The sequence below is a fragment of the Xyrauchen texanus genome, chromosome 38, assembly GCF_025860055.1.
Source record: "Xyrauchen texanus isolate HMW12.3.18 chromosome 38, RBS_HiC_50CHRs, whole genome shotgun sequence".
Taxonomy (NCBI): domain Eukaryota; kingdom Metazoa; phylum Chordata; class Actinopteri; order Cypriniformes; family Catostomidae; genus Xyrauchen; species Xyrauchen texanus.
This window is the reverse complement of record NC_068313.1, coordinates 1,913,162-1,932,849: the sequence shown is the minus strand read 5'-3', so window position 1 is coordinate 1,932,849 and position 19,688 is coordinate 1,913,162. Positions and strand designations below refer to the sequence as shown.

At 46.2% G+C, this 19,688-nt stretch overlaps 1 protein-coding gene across 2 annotated transcripts in view; it reads left to right on the top strand.

Annotated features, from left to right (window-relative positions):
• Window positions 1–19,688, top strand: part of LOC127632191 (LIM domain kinase 1-like) — a 109,974-nt gene that overhangs the window by 23,049 nt on the left and 67,237 nt on the right. Inside the window, exon 1 of one of the 2 annotated variants that reach the window (XM_052110790.1) lies at window positions 11,630–11,699. The exons of the other annotated variant lie outside the window; for it this stretch is intronic. Within the exon in view, the coding sequence (XP_051966750.1) occupies window positions 11,674–11,699 (26 nt within the window). The 5' untranslated portion in view covers window positions 11,630–11,673. Of the gene's footprint in view, window positions 1–11,629; window positions 11,700–19,688 lie in introns of those variants that run through there. 2 annotated transcript variants of the gene reach the window in all.

The window sequence follows — 19,688 nt, the reverse complement described above, 5'->3', positions numbered from 1 at the left end:
ACTCTGACGCTCGAGCGGTTCGTAACCGCTTTATGAGAGCGTGCTCTGATAGGGGCACGGGATGTGTTATGCTTGTGTGTAGGGGCGAACACTGGGTTGTGGGCACTTTTTCTACACATAAGACATGTTTGCTCTTTACAAGATTTATTTGGGTCGCCGTGACAACGGCGTTTGAGTGCAGGCAAGCGGGCAGTGTCACTGGCTTGTTGGCTGCTAAATTCACCACTGTAGTAGCCTGAGAGAAGGGGACTGACAGGGGGCAAAGCTTTGACGGTGGTCCGGCCGCGGCGGGACTGAGCCGTCGTTTGTTCAACAAAGTTAGGAAGACTTTGGTTGCTCTGGTTTCAGCGTTACCTTAAATCGAGGCCCGCGGGGGGGGCGGCGGTCTGCGGCGGCTATCTGAGCGCGATCGAGGGCGGCCGCCCTGTCGACGCTGAGAAGTCTGAGCTTGTTGAACTGGACGCTGTGAAGAGGCTCGTGCAGGAGGCTGATCACGTGAGCGGCCTGCAGAGGAGCTAGCGCGACGCGGCAGGAAGAGGTTCATGGCTTGGGTGGCTTTCTGGACTTCTGAGAAGCGGTCAACAATGCCACTCACCGCGGAGCCGAAGAGACCGGTCGGAGAGAGCGGTGCGTTGAGGAACGTGGAGCTCTCTGCTTCTCCCATGTCGGCTAGTGTTAGCCATAAGTGTCTCTCGGTCACAGTCAGCGAGGCCATGCACTTCCCTAGCTTGGGCTGCAGCTTTGGTGGCGCGAAGGGCGAGGTCTGTCGCGCTTCGTAGATCAGTAACAGCCTCTGGGTGTCTGCCTTTCTCATCCCACTCCCGAAGAAGGTCTGCTTGTAGGACCTGTAAAACGGCCATTGAGTGCAGAGCAGATGTGAGTAGCCTCTCTCAGTGGCGCCGTCCACCGATGCGAGAGAGGTGGAGACGTGGGAACGGGTCCTGGCTGAAAAAGGAGCGTTCCACGACTTTGCAAGCTCTGTATGTAATTCCGGCAGGAAGGGAGCTGCCCGGGCCGTGGGTGTAGAGCAGCGATGGCTTTGAAGAAAGCAGCCGTCGAGTCTGTTGGGTGCCTGCTCAGGGGGCGGTGACCACTCGAGCCCGAGGCGGTCGACGGCCTGTGTGAGGAGGCGCGTTAACTCCCCTTCGACTCCGGCGCGGGTCCTGCTGGATTCCTGGGCCGAGGAGGAGGCTTGGGAGCCTGACCACTCCTCGCTGTCCGAAGCCATGATGGAACAGCGGCCCTTATCCTCCGCCTCGTCATCCGAGATGGCAGCAGTGCGGCCGCCGGCGGCAACTGCGCGTCCCGGGGCGGGAGGGTGAAAGCGATGCTCGAGGGAGATGCTCCGGCGAGGCAGTCGCTTCAACCACAGTTTCCGGCAGCCTTTGTGAGCGGCGCTTCTTCCTGCGCGGCTGAAGGTAAGGCGGCGCGGCGGTTTCTGCTTTGAGCGCTTCGAGTCGATCCCGCAGGGTCGACATCGGTAGCTCCTCGCAGAAATCGCATCCGCCCTCAGCGAGGGCGAGCTCTGCGTGCCCCAGTCCCAGGCAGAGAGCGCAGATGATGTGGCGGTCTCCTGTGCTGAGAAGGGCGCGACATGAGGCGCAAGTGGAGCGAGGCATCTTGAAAAAGACGCCCGTACTCTTTTGTGAATAGTTCGTGAGAACTAGCTTGCTTTAAAAAGGATACGTCGTCAGATGGCGTAGCTCGCAGGATGGCTGAAGGTGGCTGAGACGGCCGGCTTCTTCTAGCGCTGTCCACGCTTGCTTGATGCCCCTCGAACGGCGACGCGGCTTCCAGGTCAGCGATGCGAAGAGCTTCGCTGAAGAGATGAAAATCAGGGTTCCAGCCTACGAACTACGCTTATATGCACTCTAGTCACGCCCATTTTGGCGGGCTTTGATGCAGTCAGCGCGCGGACGCCTCTCATTGGATGCGAGTTCGCCCAAGCTCGTCTATAGGCTGCAGCAGTTGCCGCAGAGCAACCTATGAGCTCGCTAGCTAGCCCGCTCAAGGTCTGCAGCTGCCGCACTGCGTTGACAATGGATACAAAAATTAAGGATAATTTTTTGGCTTCAATATCTCAGAAAAGATGAATCTTTCCCGTAGCGTAAGCTAGCTTACGCAATACGAGAGAACCTCTCGTAAGAGAAACACCCTATTGTCAAAACATATAAAACTGGTACTCGCCTCAACGGTGTCCACTCAAGTTCAGCATCGCAACTTTCACCCTCCTCCTCCCCAGATTCACCTTTTTAGATCTGCTTTATGTATGGGGAGTTAAGTGATTTTGTTCAGTAGCAGCAGCATGTCTCATCTCAGATGCAGCATGATTCCAGCAGCAGCAGCAGCAGCAGCATCATGCGTAAAACAGATCCAGTCTGCCAAGACCAAATCTACTCCAATGTCAATTACATTAATAAAATCCTTTGCAAACTACTCTGAGGGTTGTCCCTACTGAACTTTAGTTCATTAGCAAGTCCATGCCTTTGTTTATTCCAGTATGGAGGGGAATCAAAGGTCCCATTTAACTGTGTTTTCATTGATCATATCGCTATTGGATTCCACTTGACCACATTAAATGACAGGTGTACTGTAAATGCAAGATGCATTGTCATTGGATCATGAATGCTTTTAAAATTAGCAAAAATACAGAGTATTTTCAATTATCAACGCATCTGAGGTAATATGTAAATAGCGTTTTCCATTTTGCTCAGGTAACATTGATCAGATCTCTGTCTGATCACAGTGGAGATGCATTTGACTGCAAGGTGTAAATACAATCCAGATAAAGAATACACAGATACTATTATTACTTTTTAGGAAGAATTATTTGGAAATAAGAAACATAATTTTATTGCATTTATTCCCATCAGCAGCCTGTTGTCAATTGATGAGATCAGTTCGGATTTCAACAGAGCCAGTATAATACATTATTATAAATAAATCAGTTTAGCCTAATAAAATTTTTCAAAATGTTTTTTTTTTCCCCCACAACATTTTTAATGACTTTTCAAACACTTTCTAGTGGCATAAATGTATTTCTGTAATTGATCCTAACTATATGATAATTCTAAATGGACAAAAGTTGTAACTTATTACATTTCGCTGAATGTTTTGCGCTGTAGTTTCAAAAGAACTGGCTCATATCAAATTAACTGGTTCAGGAATCAGACTACACTGGTCATGCTGTATGTTTCAAACCTAAAATTCAGGAAACACTTCCAGATTATATGTTCTGTCTGCATCAATGGAAAAATGCATCGCTAACAGAAACGTCATGGTTACTGTTGTAACCTCCGTTCCCCGATGGAAGGAACAAGACGTTGTGTCGATTGTAGTGACACAAGGGGTCTCTTCTGAGAGCCTTGCATACCTCTGAACTTGAGAAAAGGTCAATGTCAAGTTGGCAGACAGAATTTGCATGCCCCACCCCCGGACATACGGGTATAAAGGGTAGCAGGCGAGCGTCTGTCAGACAGGTTTTCACTGAGGAGCCGAAAATAAGGTTACGGCACATTACAGTGGTAGGGATAGTGACATGGCAAGGGGAACACAATGTCTCGTTCCTTCCATCGGGAACGGAGGTTACAACAGTAACCATGGCGTTCCCCTTCTGTCACTCACTCGACGTTGTGTCGATTGTAGTGACACAAGGGGTCCAACTTCAAAACGCCATGCACAAGGACTGCCCAAGGGAGATGCAGGGCCTGCCAGCGGGGGGAGGCCATACCACGTAAAATACTTCACAGGGAGTTGCCTGAAGTGGGAACTATGTCTGGAGCCACAGCCCAACACTGAGCACTCGACACGTGGTGGGTCTGGCGGCGAATTCCTCATCTAAATCTGCAGCCAGAGGGCTAGGGTGGAAGTGCATCCAGGAAGCGAGAGCTTGCTGGCTAACCTGGGAAAGAAGGTGCACTGGATCAACTTGGTGAAGGGCACAAGGTGCAAGCGGAACACCCATTTTACCGAGTTCTACTGGCTCGGACCTGTCAAAACACTGGATGAGACCGACTCAACCCTGAGGTTGTAGAACCTAGCAAAGGTGTTGGGTGTTGCCCAGCCCACCACTCTGCAGATGTCTGCTAAGGAGGTGCCATGGGCCCACAAGGATGTCAGTCTTCTCTTAGAGTGTGCTCGAACCCGCAAGGGGGGTGGCACTGCCTGGGTGCGATGGGCTAGGGAAAAAGCATCAACAACCCAATGAGCTAACCTCTGTTTGGAGACGGCGTTCCCTTTCCGCCATCCGCCAAAGTAGACAAAGAGCTACTCAGAGCATCTAAAGCCCTGTGTGCGGTCCATGTAGATAAGCAAAGCACGTACCGGACACAGCAACGAAGAGGCTGGGTCTGCCTCCTCCCGGGGCAGCGCTTGCAGGTTCACGACCTGGTCCCCAAAGGGGGTCGTAGGAACCTTGGGCACGTAGCCCGGTTGCAGTCTTAGGAGGACTTGAGCATCTGCCAGACCAAACTCCAGGCAAGTGTCGCTGACAGAGAACGCTTGTAGGTCCCGACCCTCTTGATGGAAGCGAGCACGATCAAGAGAGCCGTCTTCAAGGAGTGGGCTTTGAACTCTAGTGAATCAAGTGGTTCGAAGGGGGGTATCTGAAGGCCTAAGAGGACCACTGAGAGATCCCAGGAGGGGAACAGGCTTGGCTGGGAAGGGTTCAACCTCCGGGCGCCTCTAAGGATCCTGATAATCAAGTCATGCTTACCAAGGGACTTGCCGTCTACTGCGTCGTGGTGGGCTGTGATAGGAGTGACATACACCTTCAAGGTGGAGGGGGACAGCTTCCCCTCCAACCTCTCCTGCAGGAATGAAAGCACTGACCGAACTGCGCATCTCTGCGGGTCTTCAGATCTGGAAGAACACCAATTTGCGAACAGTTGCCACTTGAGTGCGTAAAGCTGCCTGGTTGATCATGTCTACGACTGCTTTTGGTAGACCGATTAAGTCTTCCACGTCCCATCCAGGGGCCAGACGTGGAGATTCCAGAGGTCTGGGCGCGGGTGCCAGAGGGTGTCCCGTCCCTGAGAAAGAAGGTCCTTCCTCAGGGGAATTTGCCAGGGAGGTGCTGTCACAAAGAGCGTGAGATCCGAGAACCAGGTCCGGGTGGGCTAGTAATGAGCCACCAAGGTGACCTTTTCCTCTCTGACCTTGCAGAGCACCAGTGCAAGATGGCTCACTGGGGGAAATGCACATTATAGTGACCACAAGGAGGTTACCCCATGTGACTCTACCCTCCCTAGCAACCGGGCCAATTTGGTTGCTTAGGAGACCTGACTGGAGTCACTCAGCATGCCCTAGATTCAAACTCATGACTCCAGGGGTGGTAGTCAGTGTCAATACTCGCCGTGCTACCCAGGAAAATATATTTGCCACTTTTTCCAATTCAGTCTTGCATTTATAAGCTGGTTGGTGTCAGTGAGTTTTATACAATACATTTAATACAATGAATTTCTGTGTAAATTATACGTAAAACATTTCTCATGGAAATTGATGCTTTCAGGTGAATTGGACAACACATATCTATATAATTCATTCATCATCTTGTATATGAGTTTTTATGCCTTGAAAATGTAAACATGAGGTTTTCTGTGATGCTTTGCTCATTGATTTGAATTCTTTAAACTTGTCACCGTAGTAATGCTATCTAACAGATAAGGTTCTGTTGAACTGTGAGAATGACTCGACTCGAAGTTGGACTGCACAATTGCGACAACAGTCATAACCCTTGATATTGTAATTGTGATTATTTCTGTTAATATACTAATATAATTTACATTAAAATACTTATTTTGTATGCAGGCTACACAAACAAAACAAGGTGTGAACTTTGTTTCTGAATTGCTTTATTTGTATGAAAAACAAATTGTATTTTGAATTATATAAAATTATTAAATTATATAAAAACTTTGAATACATTGAATTTGAATAAACATATAGTGAACAACGCAACAATTCAAGAATAGTAGGCTGTCTTTACTGATATGCCAGTAGACTAATTAAATGCTTCTGAAGAACAGACAAAAACTACATTGTAAATATAACAAATTGACACAATGGGAGTAGACCTGAACGAGTGCTGCAATTGAGCTTTTCACAATTAGTTTGTGCACTCACAAGATGGACCGGCGTGTCCTGTACACGCTCAATATAATCTCGTCTCAGAGTGCTTGGTTAGAAGACTGCATTCGCTCCTTGTAATTTTTGTGCTCTCTCGCTTGTTGTTTGATTGCACAAATGTTCCCGATCAGCCATGTGACAGTTCTAGCAACTAGCCCGAATCTCTGTCACATCGGGCACTTTTTCTTGTCGAGCCGTGATTGGAATTAAAACAAAAAAATTGTTTAGTGAGAGCCATAAGAAAGCGGGATTACATTTGGTACAATTACTACACTCAAGGCTTCGTTTTGGTAGGTGTGTTCAACGTTTTTGCACATGTGGTTACTTCACAATTATTCTTAGTACGTGTTTTTTGGATCTTCGTTAAACCAGGGCCTAAGTACTAAGTAAACCAGATATCCTTGAGCACATCTTTACATTGAACTTTCATGTTGCTTTCAGAATTTCATCAGATTTCAGATTTACACACCCCTAAACTTCACTACCTCACTGTGGTTGGCTGGGTTGCATGTCAATCAGCGTCCTCCTGTATAAGTGGGCTGTCCTTGGCTAGAATAAGCTGCAAAGTGAGACCAGAGTTTATGTCGATAGATGAAAGTTGTTTTTGCCAATAAAGGGTTGTCCCTCATAATGTGCGTCACACTGTAAATGGCCACAATGTCACAAACTTAAAACCGAAAGTAGATGTTGAACATTCCCAGTTTTATAAACTGTGAACACTATCTTCTCTGCACACTGTGTTCTCGGGGCAGTTTTGAGGGCAGGTGGTGTTTTCCTTTATGTCTGTCAGTGCTCGAACACTCCACCTTTAATCCACCTGATCTTGGATAATTTCTTATTCCCCCCAGAACATTCCAGATCTGCTTATGTGTCCCGATAATGAATGGAACAAACGGATCTGGTTGTGCCAGCTGCTGTGTTTGTGATCGTCAAAGACAAGATGCAATAAGACTGGCGATTATGAAGCGATCGTTAGGCTGGTTAATCACCAGTTCTAATCAGGAGGGAATAATTGCATCAGTATGAAATGATTAGCTTTGATTCCACCCAGCTCTGCGTCAAATACGCTTATCAAGGCCAGTGTTCCATTTTATATTAGCTGCATTTCCTGCGGTTTAACCCTGACTGAGGCAGCTGACAGACTTATGGGAATATACCAGAGTTTCAAGATTAAATCGAAGACATTTCTGGGGATTTTACCTCCATGGCTTCAACACTTTCATTTGCTGTTTTGAATTCTTACTTTCACTGTTCATCCGTTAAATGACATAACCAGAAAAGCAAATGTGAATGCAAACACTTGCAGGACAAACAAAAAACAGTGATGAAACAAAACATGAACAATGCATCACAAAGGATTCCTTTGCCTGAATGCTTTGAATCTATGTTTCTGTATTTGTAGTAATTGAACTTACTTTAACTATAATTGTCATGATTTCACCAAGTAGAAAATGTACCCGCATCAATATCCTTGTTGGTTCTGGAACTACATTCTGGTAACCCTATCCATTGTGGATAGGGTAAAGGGTTAAACTTAGGGCTGGTAAACATTCTTGTTTACCTATCATTGCCCTCTGGTTTTAGGAGTAGTTTATGGTTAGGTTTGGACAAAGTTCCTTTAACACAAATGTTCCGCTACTAGCAAAAGATCAATTTTCTTAATTTGCAAAATCATGGCAACTAACATCAAAGAGTGGACTTGACACAATACCAGCGAAGAGATTCTCATGAGACTCAGGGGTGCCAGGGGTGTTACCTTCTAGACACAGCCAAAACACTCGCTCAAACCAGTCTTACAGAGAGAGTAGAGTACCATTTTAGAGCTTGTACATATCACATAAATACTTGTAAATAGTACAAATAATATGTAAAAAATAAACATCTAACAATATAAAGGCCTAAAGTGTAGTATATACTGTAAAGGCAATTTCAAGACCTCATATTTATGGATGGACTGTATGAAATTCTGGCAGGGGATTTTGTCAGGGAAGGATTACCTGCTATCATTGAAAGTAATCTGCCTGAAAAAAATCAACAATGAGAAGTATTTAAGAATTCAACAGCTGCTGCTATCTGAACACAGACTAGAGTAACAGAGGGAGGAAAGAGAGCTGGTTGAGAACAGCTCAGCAGTGTGGTTTATTTAGAGCATTGTAAGTTGTCCCTTGAGTGGAAAAAAAACAGTTTTCCTTGGCGGATGTAAATGATGCTTTCATTTAATGGGAAAATAGCTCTTATAATCAGAGCTGTTTCCGGACCCTCGACAGGGGCTAGAATTACTCAACATCATACCTCATAAAGAAAAGGTGGGAATTCACAACATGGTTAAACACAGCATACACTGCAATGAATATCATAGTTCATCTGAGTTACTTTTAGACTAACTTTACTAGAGGGACTCTTCCAATTACCTAATTACCTAATGATCATTCTTCCTGGCCAAACACAGAAGAACATCTCTCCCCATTGAGTCATGCTTGATTCTGAGGTTTCTCTCTTATATTCAGGGAGTTTTCCGCTGTCACCGCTGCTGTGTGTCTGTCCCTGCAGTACTGTTCTGTGATAATTGCTGTAGTTAAAAACAGCATGTAAACGTTTTCTGAATAAAATCTGAGTTGTGCTTGCCTGTACGAAACTAATTTCAACAATGCTAGGGTGTTGTGGGTGGTTATAGGGTATTGCTATGTAGTGGCTAAGGTGTTCTGAGTGTTTTTAGCACATTACTATTTGCTTGCTAAGGTTTTCTGAAGTGATTGCTAACTAATTCTGGTCTCTAGATTTAGCTCGGTCCCTTATTCAATGTAAAACTATGGGATTTTTTTCACACGTTTTATTATACGGCAGTTGAAAATCGTAACACTTGGACCAGAATCATAATAATAAAAATAAATGCATGCATTTGGCGGACACTTTTATCCAAAGCGACTTACAGTGAGTTCAATGTATACATTTTTATCAGCTTGCATGTTCCCTAGGAATCGAACCCATGATCTTGACGTTGCTAGCTGCTTGAGCTACAGGAACCCATCTATGGTACGCATATGCTTAAACAGATGCGAGCGCTTGACCAATGCATTGCCAATGCAGTTGAACATGCTAACCATGCTGTCTTTAGTTACTGTGGTGGTAGCAAACCTCAGTACTCAAGGAGACGATATAGTTACCTTCAAATGTGTGTGCTATTAAACAGGATATGTTACCATTCTAGTAACTGACTATGAATACTACATATTGACGTTAACTTACTGCTCAGCAAAATTCTCTTTAAATTTGACTTAGCCAGTAGAGTAATTGACTTAAAATAGAAACTGTAGAAGAGGACAGTTCACACTAATCTCACTATAGCACCCCTTGTGGCAAATTTGAGAAAACAACGTGTACTCTCGTTGTGTTATGAATTGTGGTCTAACACATTTTGGAATGCAACAATGCTCAAAATCATGTTTGCCTAGCTAGAAGCCTCTGCAATCACGTACTACATGGAAAGACACTAACCACCCAGAGAAGTTATATATATATCAAAAGAGGAGAGGCCCAAGCACTGAATCCTAGGGAGCACCACACCATCTAGTCTCAAATGCATTGAGGTTTGGTGTTGGAATTGTTGTTCCCTTTCTGTCACTCACCCCCTACAGTGCCACCGGACAGGCCGCCTCCAACCTGCATGCCATGGTTCTCCTTGCTGTGTCCAGTATGTGCTTTGCGTATCTATTTGGACCGCACGCAGAGCTCTAGATGTTCTTAGCAGCTCTTTGTCTGCTTCGGTGGATGGCGGAAAGGAAACGCCAATCTCCAAACTGAGGCTGCCCACTTGGTCAGCGACGCCATTTCCTTGGCCTTCCAGACTCAGGCCATGCCCATCCCCTTGCGGGTTCGAGCACACTCGACGAGAAGTGTGGCATCCTCGTGGGCACTGGCCAATGGCACCTCCCTAGCAGACATCTGTAGAGCTGCGTGCTGGGAAATACCTTCGCCAGATTTTACAATTTCAGAGTCGAGTCTGTCTCGTCCCGTGTTTTGTCAGGTCCGAGCCGGTAGAACTCAGTAACGCGGTACAACCGACCGGGTGTTTCGCTTGCACACAGCGAGTTGATCCAGTGAGCCTTCTATCCCAGGTTAGCCACTAAGCGTCGCTCCCTGGATGTTCTCCTCCCTTGCCTTCTGTCCTGCAAATTCAGTGGAGCAATTCACATCCAGACCCACTAGGAGTCACAGGTGCTCTGTACCGGGGTTGGGCTCCACAGGCTTAGTTCCCTTCTCAGGCAAACTCCCTGTGATGTATTTCCCACGGTAACCATGACGTTTTGGGAAGTGTTACTCCAGAACTGGAAGTGCAAGTGGAATGACAGGCAGGTGATATGCGTTTTGTCTGTCATTTACATTGAACAACACTAATCGAGAATCAGCTGACCTGACACCAGCGTGAGGAACTGCACATGTACATTTAGTGTCAGTTAATTTAATAGTCGCACTGGACTTAATATTCTTCAGCTCAGATCTCCACAATTTCCACACTCATGGCGTTCCAACATCACATGGCAAGGTAGGATTTCATTGAATAAACAAAATGAATTTGACTATTATACATCATTATTTCAAGATACTGAATGATTGCAATTGTTGGGGTTGTCATGATACCTAACTTTCAGAGTTTGATATCGATTTCATGATTTAATTGCTTCAAATCATTTTGGCACCAACACATTTTCAAGTGTTGCTGAACACAACTCCGATGTTAACAATGACTTGGCTAAAATAAGCACATCTTTACCATACAAAGTGCTAATAAAGTGATTAGGAATACATAAGACAATGTTTTAAGTAAATTTGTCTGACATTTCGGTGCATTCCCACTAACCATAGTTCTATACCATTTTATTTAGATAGTGCTCCAGGGTTCTTCAAAAAATACTGTGGCATTGCCTTGAAACATGTCCAAAAAAGTACATTTTGCTTGTCTTTTATCAGTACTGTGAGTGAAACAGGAAGTGTGTGCCGTTCTGTTGCTGATAGAAGTGTCTACTGAGTGAACAGACTAGAGAGGGGAAGGGAGAGGAAGAGCTCAGTGTCATGGGGTCACTGTTGCTCCCATGAAGCAGTGAGTGTGCAGCGAATGCAGGAAATAATCAAACACAGCCAGCCCAGAATGCAGCTGAGCTCGCAAACACTGCGAGAGAGGTGGGGCGCATTCACACGAGTTACGCTTATAGCTGCGGTTTGGTCTAGAGATAACCAGTCCCCGCCACTGTTAAACATGAGTGTTGTTCCGGAACCCCATGAGAAGGTGCGTTCGCTACGAGGCGAGATGATCACCTGCAGAAGTCAGCGCTACCGGCGCATTAAAGGCAGAAAGTGAGTTTGTTCTGTTATTTTGAAGCTGCTTTAGAGTTTCGTAGTGTTGTACATATTTGCGTTAACACTCCTGCCATTTACAAACTATTGTGAATTCAGTTTGATTTTTACTATGTGTCAAAAAATCTTTGTAAATTGATTTTAGACTTAGCAACGTCAAGATCATGGATTCGATTCCTAGGAAAACGCAAGCTGATGAAAATGTATACATTGAACTCACTGTAAGTCACTCTTGGATCAAATGTTTTTATCTGATGATCAGTTAAGAGGGGTGTGTGTTGTCTTTAGAGTTTCCCTTCTGGTTTTTTTTCCACCGAACAGAGTTTCAGTTAGATGTGAATCTGAAAGTATGATTTTGGTGATGATTTTGTCTCTTATATTGCTATTCTAATTAGTAGTGTTTGCTAATATGTTTGATCACATTGTGATTTGAACAAACACCTACTCTAAATATTACACTTCAGCATGTAACACATCCTGCACTGTTTGTACTGCAGATAGGAATGATGCCTTAAATCATATGTCTTGTTCAGGAGAGGCATGTTGTTACTTTACTAAGCAACCAGTTGGATAATTACCTGCTGGATGAAAACCGTGATCTACCGTGTTTCCTGTTGTGTTTCACAATTGATTTAAAGACAGCATTGCATAACTTGCTGAAGTCCTGTTTAATGATGTGATGGTTAGCCTAATTCCGGTTCTGAGACTCATCAGACTTGCTACACTCTAATCATGCCCGGAGGTCTTTTGAACAGAGGCATAAATCTCTTGCAATGTCTCATTATAGAGGATAGTAGAGTAGGTGCATTAACGGTGTTTAAAACTGACTGGAACTACCTGTCTATTAAACAGTTTTATCGCACGCATTCCGAATCCGAATTTAGTTATTCTAATAGACCATGGTATAATAACACTCTGGAATACTCGATTCTGATTGGTCAATGGCGCCATCTAGTGGTCTGCTATTTCTCAGTAACAACCGCATCTCCACGTATCAGACCGCTCATCTGGGTATTGTAAACCGTCTATCCTGCTTCTCGGGTCACTGTGCAATCTTTACAATAAGCTAATAACATAACTTCAACTCAAATCAATGTTTCATGTGCATTTATTTGTTTATTTGGCAAGTAGTCTTGTAGTAAGCTGGATAATGAGGAGTCAGACCAACAGAACACCGGAGATGGAATTCTTTGTTTAGTAGCCAGGTAATTAATGTGATAACCTACACTTAGCCAGTTATTATCGCAAAATGAAGCCCTTCAGGGTGATACAAGAGTTCTCTGCTTTGCGTCAGCTGACTGTTACATTATCCCTTACTTGGCCTATATGTATGCATTTAGCACCTATAAATCATGGATTTCAATCAGTATTTTCAGGTGTTTTACTTACCTCGTTCTATGAAAACCGGTGATGTGCTCCAGCCCTTCTTTCAAGTCATTTGTTGACATTTTTATAATGAATGAATTTGAAAAATCTGTTTGTGTATACAGTTCGGGATTGTAGCTTCAGTTATTGGTGAATGTTCGTGTAGTTGATGCACTCAGTCTGTGGTCAGTCATGTGTGCACCTGGCTTAAGAGAGTTAGTTCTCTATTCAGACTGCTAGAATGAGCACTGATGCACTGGATTCTGCTTGTGATATACTGTAGCTAAAGGCACAAATATAGATTTTAATGCAGTTTCATTTCGCCATTTAGCATCCTAAAAAGCGTGTCATTAGACTTGTTATATTATTCTTGTCTCAACTCAAATGTGTGATACAAGAGCACGCCAACTAAAGTTCCACGGAAAATGTCATTTTATTTTTCTACCAATAGCTTATTAGTGTGGACATCAGATGAAGCTTTAGAAGCAAAGCACCATGGGTAACTTGAAATGGTGTTGATTCGCTCCACTGAAAATTCTTTATTAAAATGAATTGTCGCAAATACCATTTTCAAGGGAAGACAATGCAAGTGAATGGTGACCAGAACTTTGAATCTCCAAAAAGCACATAAGGCAGCATAAAATTAATCCATAAAACTCTTGGACTCTTCTGAAGCGATATAATATGTGTGGGTGTGAAACAGAACAATATGTATGTCCTTTTTTTCTATATGAGTAAATCATGAGAGAAATTTCATTTTTGAGTGAACTATTCTTTTAATTGTATTATTATATATATATATATATATATATATATATATATATATATATTTGTAAATTGAGATAGTGAATTAATGGTAGCATTGAAGTTATATCTTATGAATTAAATATAGGCAATTATGATTGAAAAAATGCTAGAATGTCTGCCTTTTTCAATGAAGTTTAAAGTTTATTTATAAAGCACATTTTAAACAATGGTCATAGACCAAAGTGCTGTACAGTAAAATATATAGAAATAAAAACACAATCAAATTGTGAAATGAAAATCAACAATTTGAACATAAAAAGTAAATGGAAACCATTGCTTCTAGTGTTGTCTCGATACCAAAATTTCAGTAGTCGGTACCAATACCAGTGACATTTAATGGTTCTCCATTCCAATTTCGATACCACAGCAATAATATGTTAATATGGTAATGTGCTATTGAACACACGACTTTAGCCTGTTTTCAGTTACATTTCAATCTAAATAATAAATGAAAAGGTATGCATGTTTCCTTTGTGTTTATCAGTTAAGCACATATTGCTTTAGTGTTTTTAAGGAGGGCCCTACTGAAATCTGTTTTCTTTTTTCCCAGTTTTTTTTAATTCAATTTCATCATCAAAACGACGTCTAATAAAATTATTTCTTACAATGTTAAAACTTTTAACAAGGAAAATATAGAACAATTACTTTTCAACAATACCATTGCATTTTAAATGTATTCAGTACATATGCAATCTTGCTAGAGATATTGTTACGAATGGAGGCAGCGAAGCAGACGAGGAAATGCGAATCCAATCGCAGTTCAACTTTATTAAATAAACAAACAGGCAAAACACGGGAACAAAGGAAAAACCCTCAATGGGGAAATAAAACAAAACTAGAAAACACGGGCAGGGAACACATACCAGGCTAACAACAACATTCAACGAACGACAAGGAGTGAACAAAAAGCAGGGCTTAAATACACAGGGAGTGATAATACAAATGAGACACAGGTGAAAACAATGAACAAAATGGCAGGTGGATTCTGGGAAGTGTAGTTCTAAACAATGACAAGTGAGACAGTGGAGCTAAACAAGGGACAAAAGGGAAAACTATGGAATGCAAAGGTGACAAAAATGGCAGACAGAGGGCAACAGTAAAACAAGACAAGGAATTCCTAACATAGCCCCCCCTCAAGGATCGGATTCCAGACGATCAACATAAAACAAAAAATGTCCATTGACTGGGGGGGGAGCTTGTGGTGGGCAGACAGACCAAGGGGGGCAACGACGGGCAGACAGGCAGTCCAGGGGGCAACGAAAGGTAGACAGGAAGTCCAAGGGGGCACAAAGGGCAGGCAGGAAGTTCAAGGGGGCACAAAGGGCAAGGACAGGTTCAGGTGGTCTGGGAGCTGGCCACCTTGCAAGGACTGGGTCAGGAGGCCTGGGAGGAGGCCACAGGACAGGGACTGGGTCTGGGGGCCTGGGAGGAGGCCACAGGACGGGAACAGGGTCAGGAGGCCTGGGAGGAGGCCACAGGACAGGGACTGGGTCAGGGGGCCTGGGAAGAGGCCACAGGACGGGAACAGGGTCAGGAGGCCTGGGAGGAGGCCACAGGACAGGGACTGGGTCAGGAGGCCTGGGAGGAGGCCACAGGACAGGGACTGGGTCAGGAGGCCTGGGAGGAGGCCACAGGACAGGGACTGGGTCAGGGGGCCTTGGAAGAGGCCACAGGACGGGAACAGGGTCAGGAGGCCTGGGAGGAGGCCACAGGACAGGGACCGGGTCAGGAGGCCTGGGGGAAGGCCACAGGACGAGAACAGGGTCAGGAGGCCTGGGAGGAGGCCACAAAGGCGGTGACCTGGAAGGCTCTGGCAGACTCGAGAGACTTGAGAGATGGAGCCCTGGGAGGCGGAGCCCTAGGAGGCTTGGGAGGATGAGCCCTGGGTGGCTCGGGAGACTTGAGAGTCGGAGCCCTGGAAGGCTCGAGAGGCTTGAGAGGCGGAGCCCTGGAAGGCTCGAGAGGCTTGAGAGGCGGAGCCCTGGAAGGCTCGAGAGGCTTGAGAGGCGGAGCCCTGGGAGGCTCAAGAGGCTTGAGAGGCGGAGCACAGGGAGGTTCGAGAGGAGCCCTGGGAGGCTCGGGAGACTTGAGAGGCGGAGTCCTGGGAGGCTCGGGAGACTTGAGAGGCGGAGCCCTGGAAGGCTCAAGAGGAGCCCTGGAAGACTCGAGAGGAGCCCTGGAAGACTCGAGAGGAGCCCTGGAAGACTCGAGAGGAGCCCTAGAAGACTCGAGAGGAGCCCTAGAAGACTCGAGAGGCGGAGCCCTGGGAGGCTCGAGAGGCTTGAGAGGCGGAGCCCTGGGAGGCTTGAGAGGCGGAGCCCTGGGAGGCTCGAGAGGCGGAGCCCTGGGAGGCTCGAGAGGCGGAGCCCTGGGAGGCTCGAGAGGCAGAGCCCTGGGAGGCTCGAGAGGCAGAGCCCTGGGAGGCTCGAGAGGCAGAGCCCTGGGAGGCTCGAGAGGCAGAGCCCTGGGAGGCTCGAGAGGCAGAGCCCTGGGAGGCAGAGCCCTGGGAGGCTCGAGAGGCAGAGCCCTGGGAGGCTCGAGAGGCGGAGCCCTGGGAGGCTCGAGAGGCGGAGCCCTGGGAGGCTCGGGAGGCGGAGCCCTGGGAAGCTCGGGAGGCGGAGCTCTGGAAAGCTCGGGAGGCTCGGAAGGCGGAGCTCTGGAAAGCTTGGGAGGCTCGGAAGGCGGAGCTCTAGGAAGCTCGGGAGGCGGAGCTCTGGAAAGCTCGGGAGGCGGAGCTCTGGAAAGCTCGGGAGGCGGAGCTCTGGAAAGCTCGGGAAGCTCAGAAGGCGGAGCTCTGGAAAGCTCAGAAAGCTCGGAAGGCGGAGCTCTGGAAAGCTCGGGAGGCGGAGCTCTGGAAAGCTCGGGAGGCGGAGCTCTGGAAAGCTCGGGAGGCTCGAGGGGCGCAGGCTCTAGGACGGGCATGACCATTGGCGCTGGCTTTTGGTCAGTCCAGGCTATTGGCATTAGCCCGGGAACGGTCAAGGCTACAGGCGCTGGCTCAGGGATGGTCGAGGCTACAGGCGCTGGCTCACTGACCTCTGAGGCGACAGGTACTGGCTCACTGACCTCTGAGGCGACAGGCTCTGGCTGGGTGACTGTGGTATGCGCTGGCTTTGGTTCGCTGACCGTGGCTGACGAGGGCTCTGGCTCGCAGACCGGGGCAGGCAAGGGTTCTGGCTCCCTGACCGTAGCTGACGAGGGCTCTGGCTCGCAGACCGGGGCAGGCGAGGGCTCTGGCTCGCAGACCGGGGCAGGCGAGGGCTCTGGCTCGCAGACCGGGGCAGGCGAGGGCTCTGGCTCGCAGACCGGGGCAGGCGAGGGCTCTGGCTCGCAGACCGGGGCAGGCGAGGGCTCTGGCTCGCAGACCGGGGCAGGCGAGGGCTCTGGCTCGCAGACCGGGCAGGCGAGGGCTCTGGCTCGCAGACCGGGCAGGCGAGGGCTCTGGCTCGCAGACCGGGCAGGCGAGGGCTCTGGCTCGCAGACCGGGGCAGGCGAGGGCTCTGGCTCGCAGACCGGGGCAGGCGAGGGCTCTGGCTCGCAGACCGGGGCAGGCGAGGGCTCTGGCTCGCAGACCGGGGCAGGCGAGGGCTCTGGGTCGCTGACCGTAGCTGACAAGGGCTCTGGCTCGCAGACCGGGGCAGGCGTGGGCTCTTTCTCGCTGACCGTGGCAGGCGGAGACTGGGGAGCAGAAGCCTTTCCTCTTCTCCTCCTCCGCCGGGCGGACGAAGCTGGCAACGCTGGCTCGTTGGCCGTGGTAGGCGTGAAGGGACGAACCACGGGCAAAGGGAGAGTTACCACTGTGGGAGGAGTGGCAGGGTTCTCCTCGATGACGCCCACAGTAAACGGTGAACCGCAGGCCAGCAGAGTCTCCTCCACGAACGCGTGGAGCATCCAGCCGCGCGTTGCCTGTGGCAACCGCTCCTTGAGCGCACTGTTCAGGCTCGCCCGGAAAAACCCCACCAGGTCGGAGTCAGGGAATTCGGTGGCACTCGCAATCGCGAGGAAATCGCGGATGTGGTCCTCCACCGGACGATTTCCCTGACTAAGGCTGAGCAGCTGACAGCTCGCTTTTCGAACCGCTGGATCCATGTTTGGTCGTTCGTTCTGTTACGAATGGAGGCAGCGAAGCAGACGAGGAGATGCGGATCCAATCGCAGTTCAACTTTATTAAATAAACAAACAGGCAAAACACGGGAACAAAGGAAAAACCCTCAATGGGGAAATAAAACATAAAACTAGAAAACACGGGCAGGGAACACATACCAGGCTAACAACAACATTCAACAAACGACAAGGAGTGAACAAAAAGCAGGGCTTAAATACACAGGGAGTGATAATAGAAATGAGACACAGGTGAAAACAATGAACAAAATGGCAGGTGGATTCTGGGAAGTGTAGTTCTAAACAATGACAAGTGAGACAGTGGAGTTAAACAAGGGACAAAAGTGAAAACTATGGAATGCAAAGGTGACAAAAATGGCAGACAGAGGGCAACAGTGAAACAAGACAAGGAATTCCTAACAGATATATTGCTTAATGTTTTATTATTATTAATAATACTACAGTGAATATTATGTTTAACTATACAGTTGCAAGTTATATTAATGTTGCAATTTCTTAAATGTCAGGCGCCTAGCTTTTATTTTGAATCGTGCTTTTATTTTGACATGTGGTTTTGACATCTTTTTTATTTTAGTATCGACTTGGTACTGAAGTACTGGTACTTTTAACAAGGCCAATTGCTTCATATATTGGTTAATCATTCCACCTTCTTGAAAATCAAAGCAAAAACACTGTGTGAATAATAATTGGATTGTTAGCCCTACTGAAAAAACTAAAAATGTAAATGTGTTTATTTTGTTGTTATTGTGTGTGACGTGTTATGAGCATTATAATGTTGAAAGTCTGGCTAGACGTGTTTCAGTATATTTAACTAATAAACTCCGTATGTACCGATTGTCAAACATTTGAATGCTTTTTAATACTTTCATTCTAAAAATTACACCATGGTTTTATCAGTAGATTAAAAATCACAGTTTTATATCATAATTCATGTTTTCATTGTTGGCACTTTTGAGGGACTGGAGTCATATCTAGAGAGCAGAATAGAGACTTGTGCCGGTGTGCAACCACTCACGAAGGGTCTGGGATACTCATGGGATACTGGGATTTTCTGAAGAATATGTAAACATATAGTCATTTTGTGGAGATGTTACTGTAAATTACACAGGAGGGATTCTTCTTAAACTCTTTGAGTATGAGGAACTTTCCCTAGTGTTTGAGGTGTAAATATTGAGTCACTGTGAAACTGATACTCTGGCAGTGATGGCTTTCAGTTGCTCTTTTGACATGAGAAACCCCAAAACTCCTCTTGTCAGTTCTCAATCACTCAATCAATCACATTTGATTCCAAGAGTTTGATAGTGTTGTAGAGGAATAATTAGTTGCATGTGTTGTAATAGTAGCATTGCAACATCCCACTAAAGGTGAAGTGAAGATTTGAGTGCTGTGACGTCCTTAAAATAGAAAGTGTAACCACAAAACTGAATAAATAGAGTAGGAAGGAATGAGGAAACAGTCATCTCATCTGGAGTGCTCTTTTCATTATCTCTTCCTTACCCTCTTTATATCATCCCTCACAGATATTACCATGGTTACCATAGTTTCTTTCAAAATATTGTAGTTAATATAGTTACAGTTACTACAACAGAATTGCATAACTTTTTCTTAGTCATCACAGTCATAAAAACAAAACAAAATGGTAGATTGTGGAAGGGTCTGACACTGTTGTGGTCCCATATATATTTTATAACTGTTATTTTAGTAAAAACTATGGTTACCATAGTAAATTTAAGAAACGCCACTGCCATGAAACACTGAATTTGGTTTAAAATGATGACCCAATGATGACTCTTTAAGACATTACAGATATTACAGCTTCATTTACTTTGAAACGATGTGTGTCGTGAGATGTGCTATACAAATAAAAATGACTTTACTACATCTAAATTAATCCGGATAAATCTGAAATCAGCATT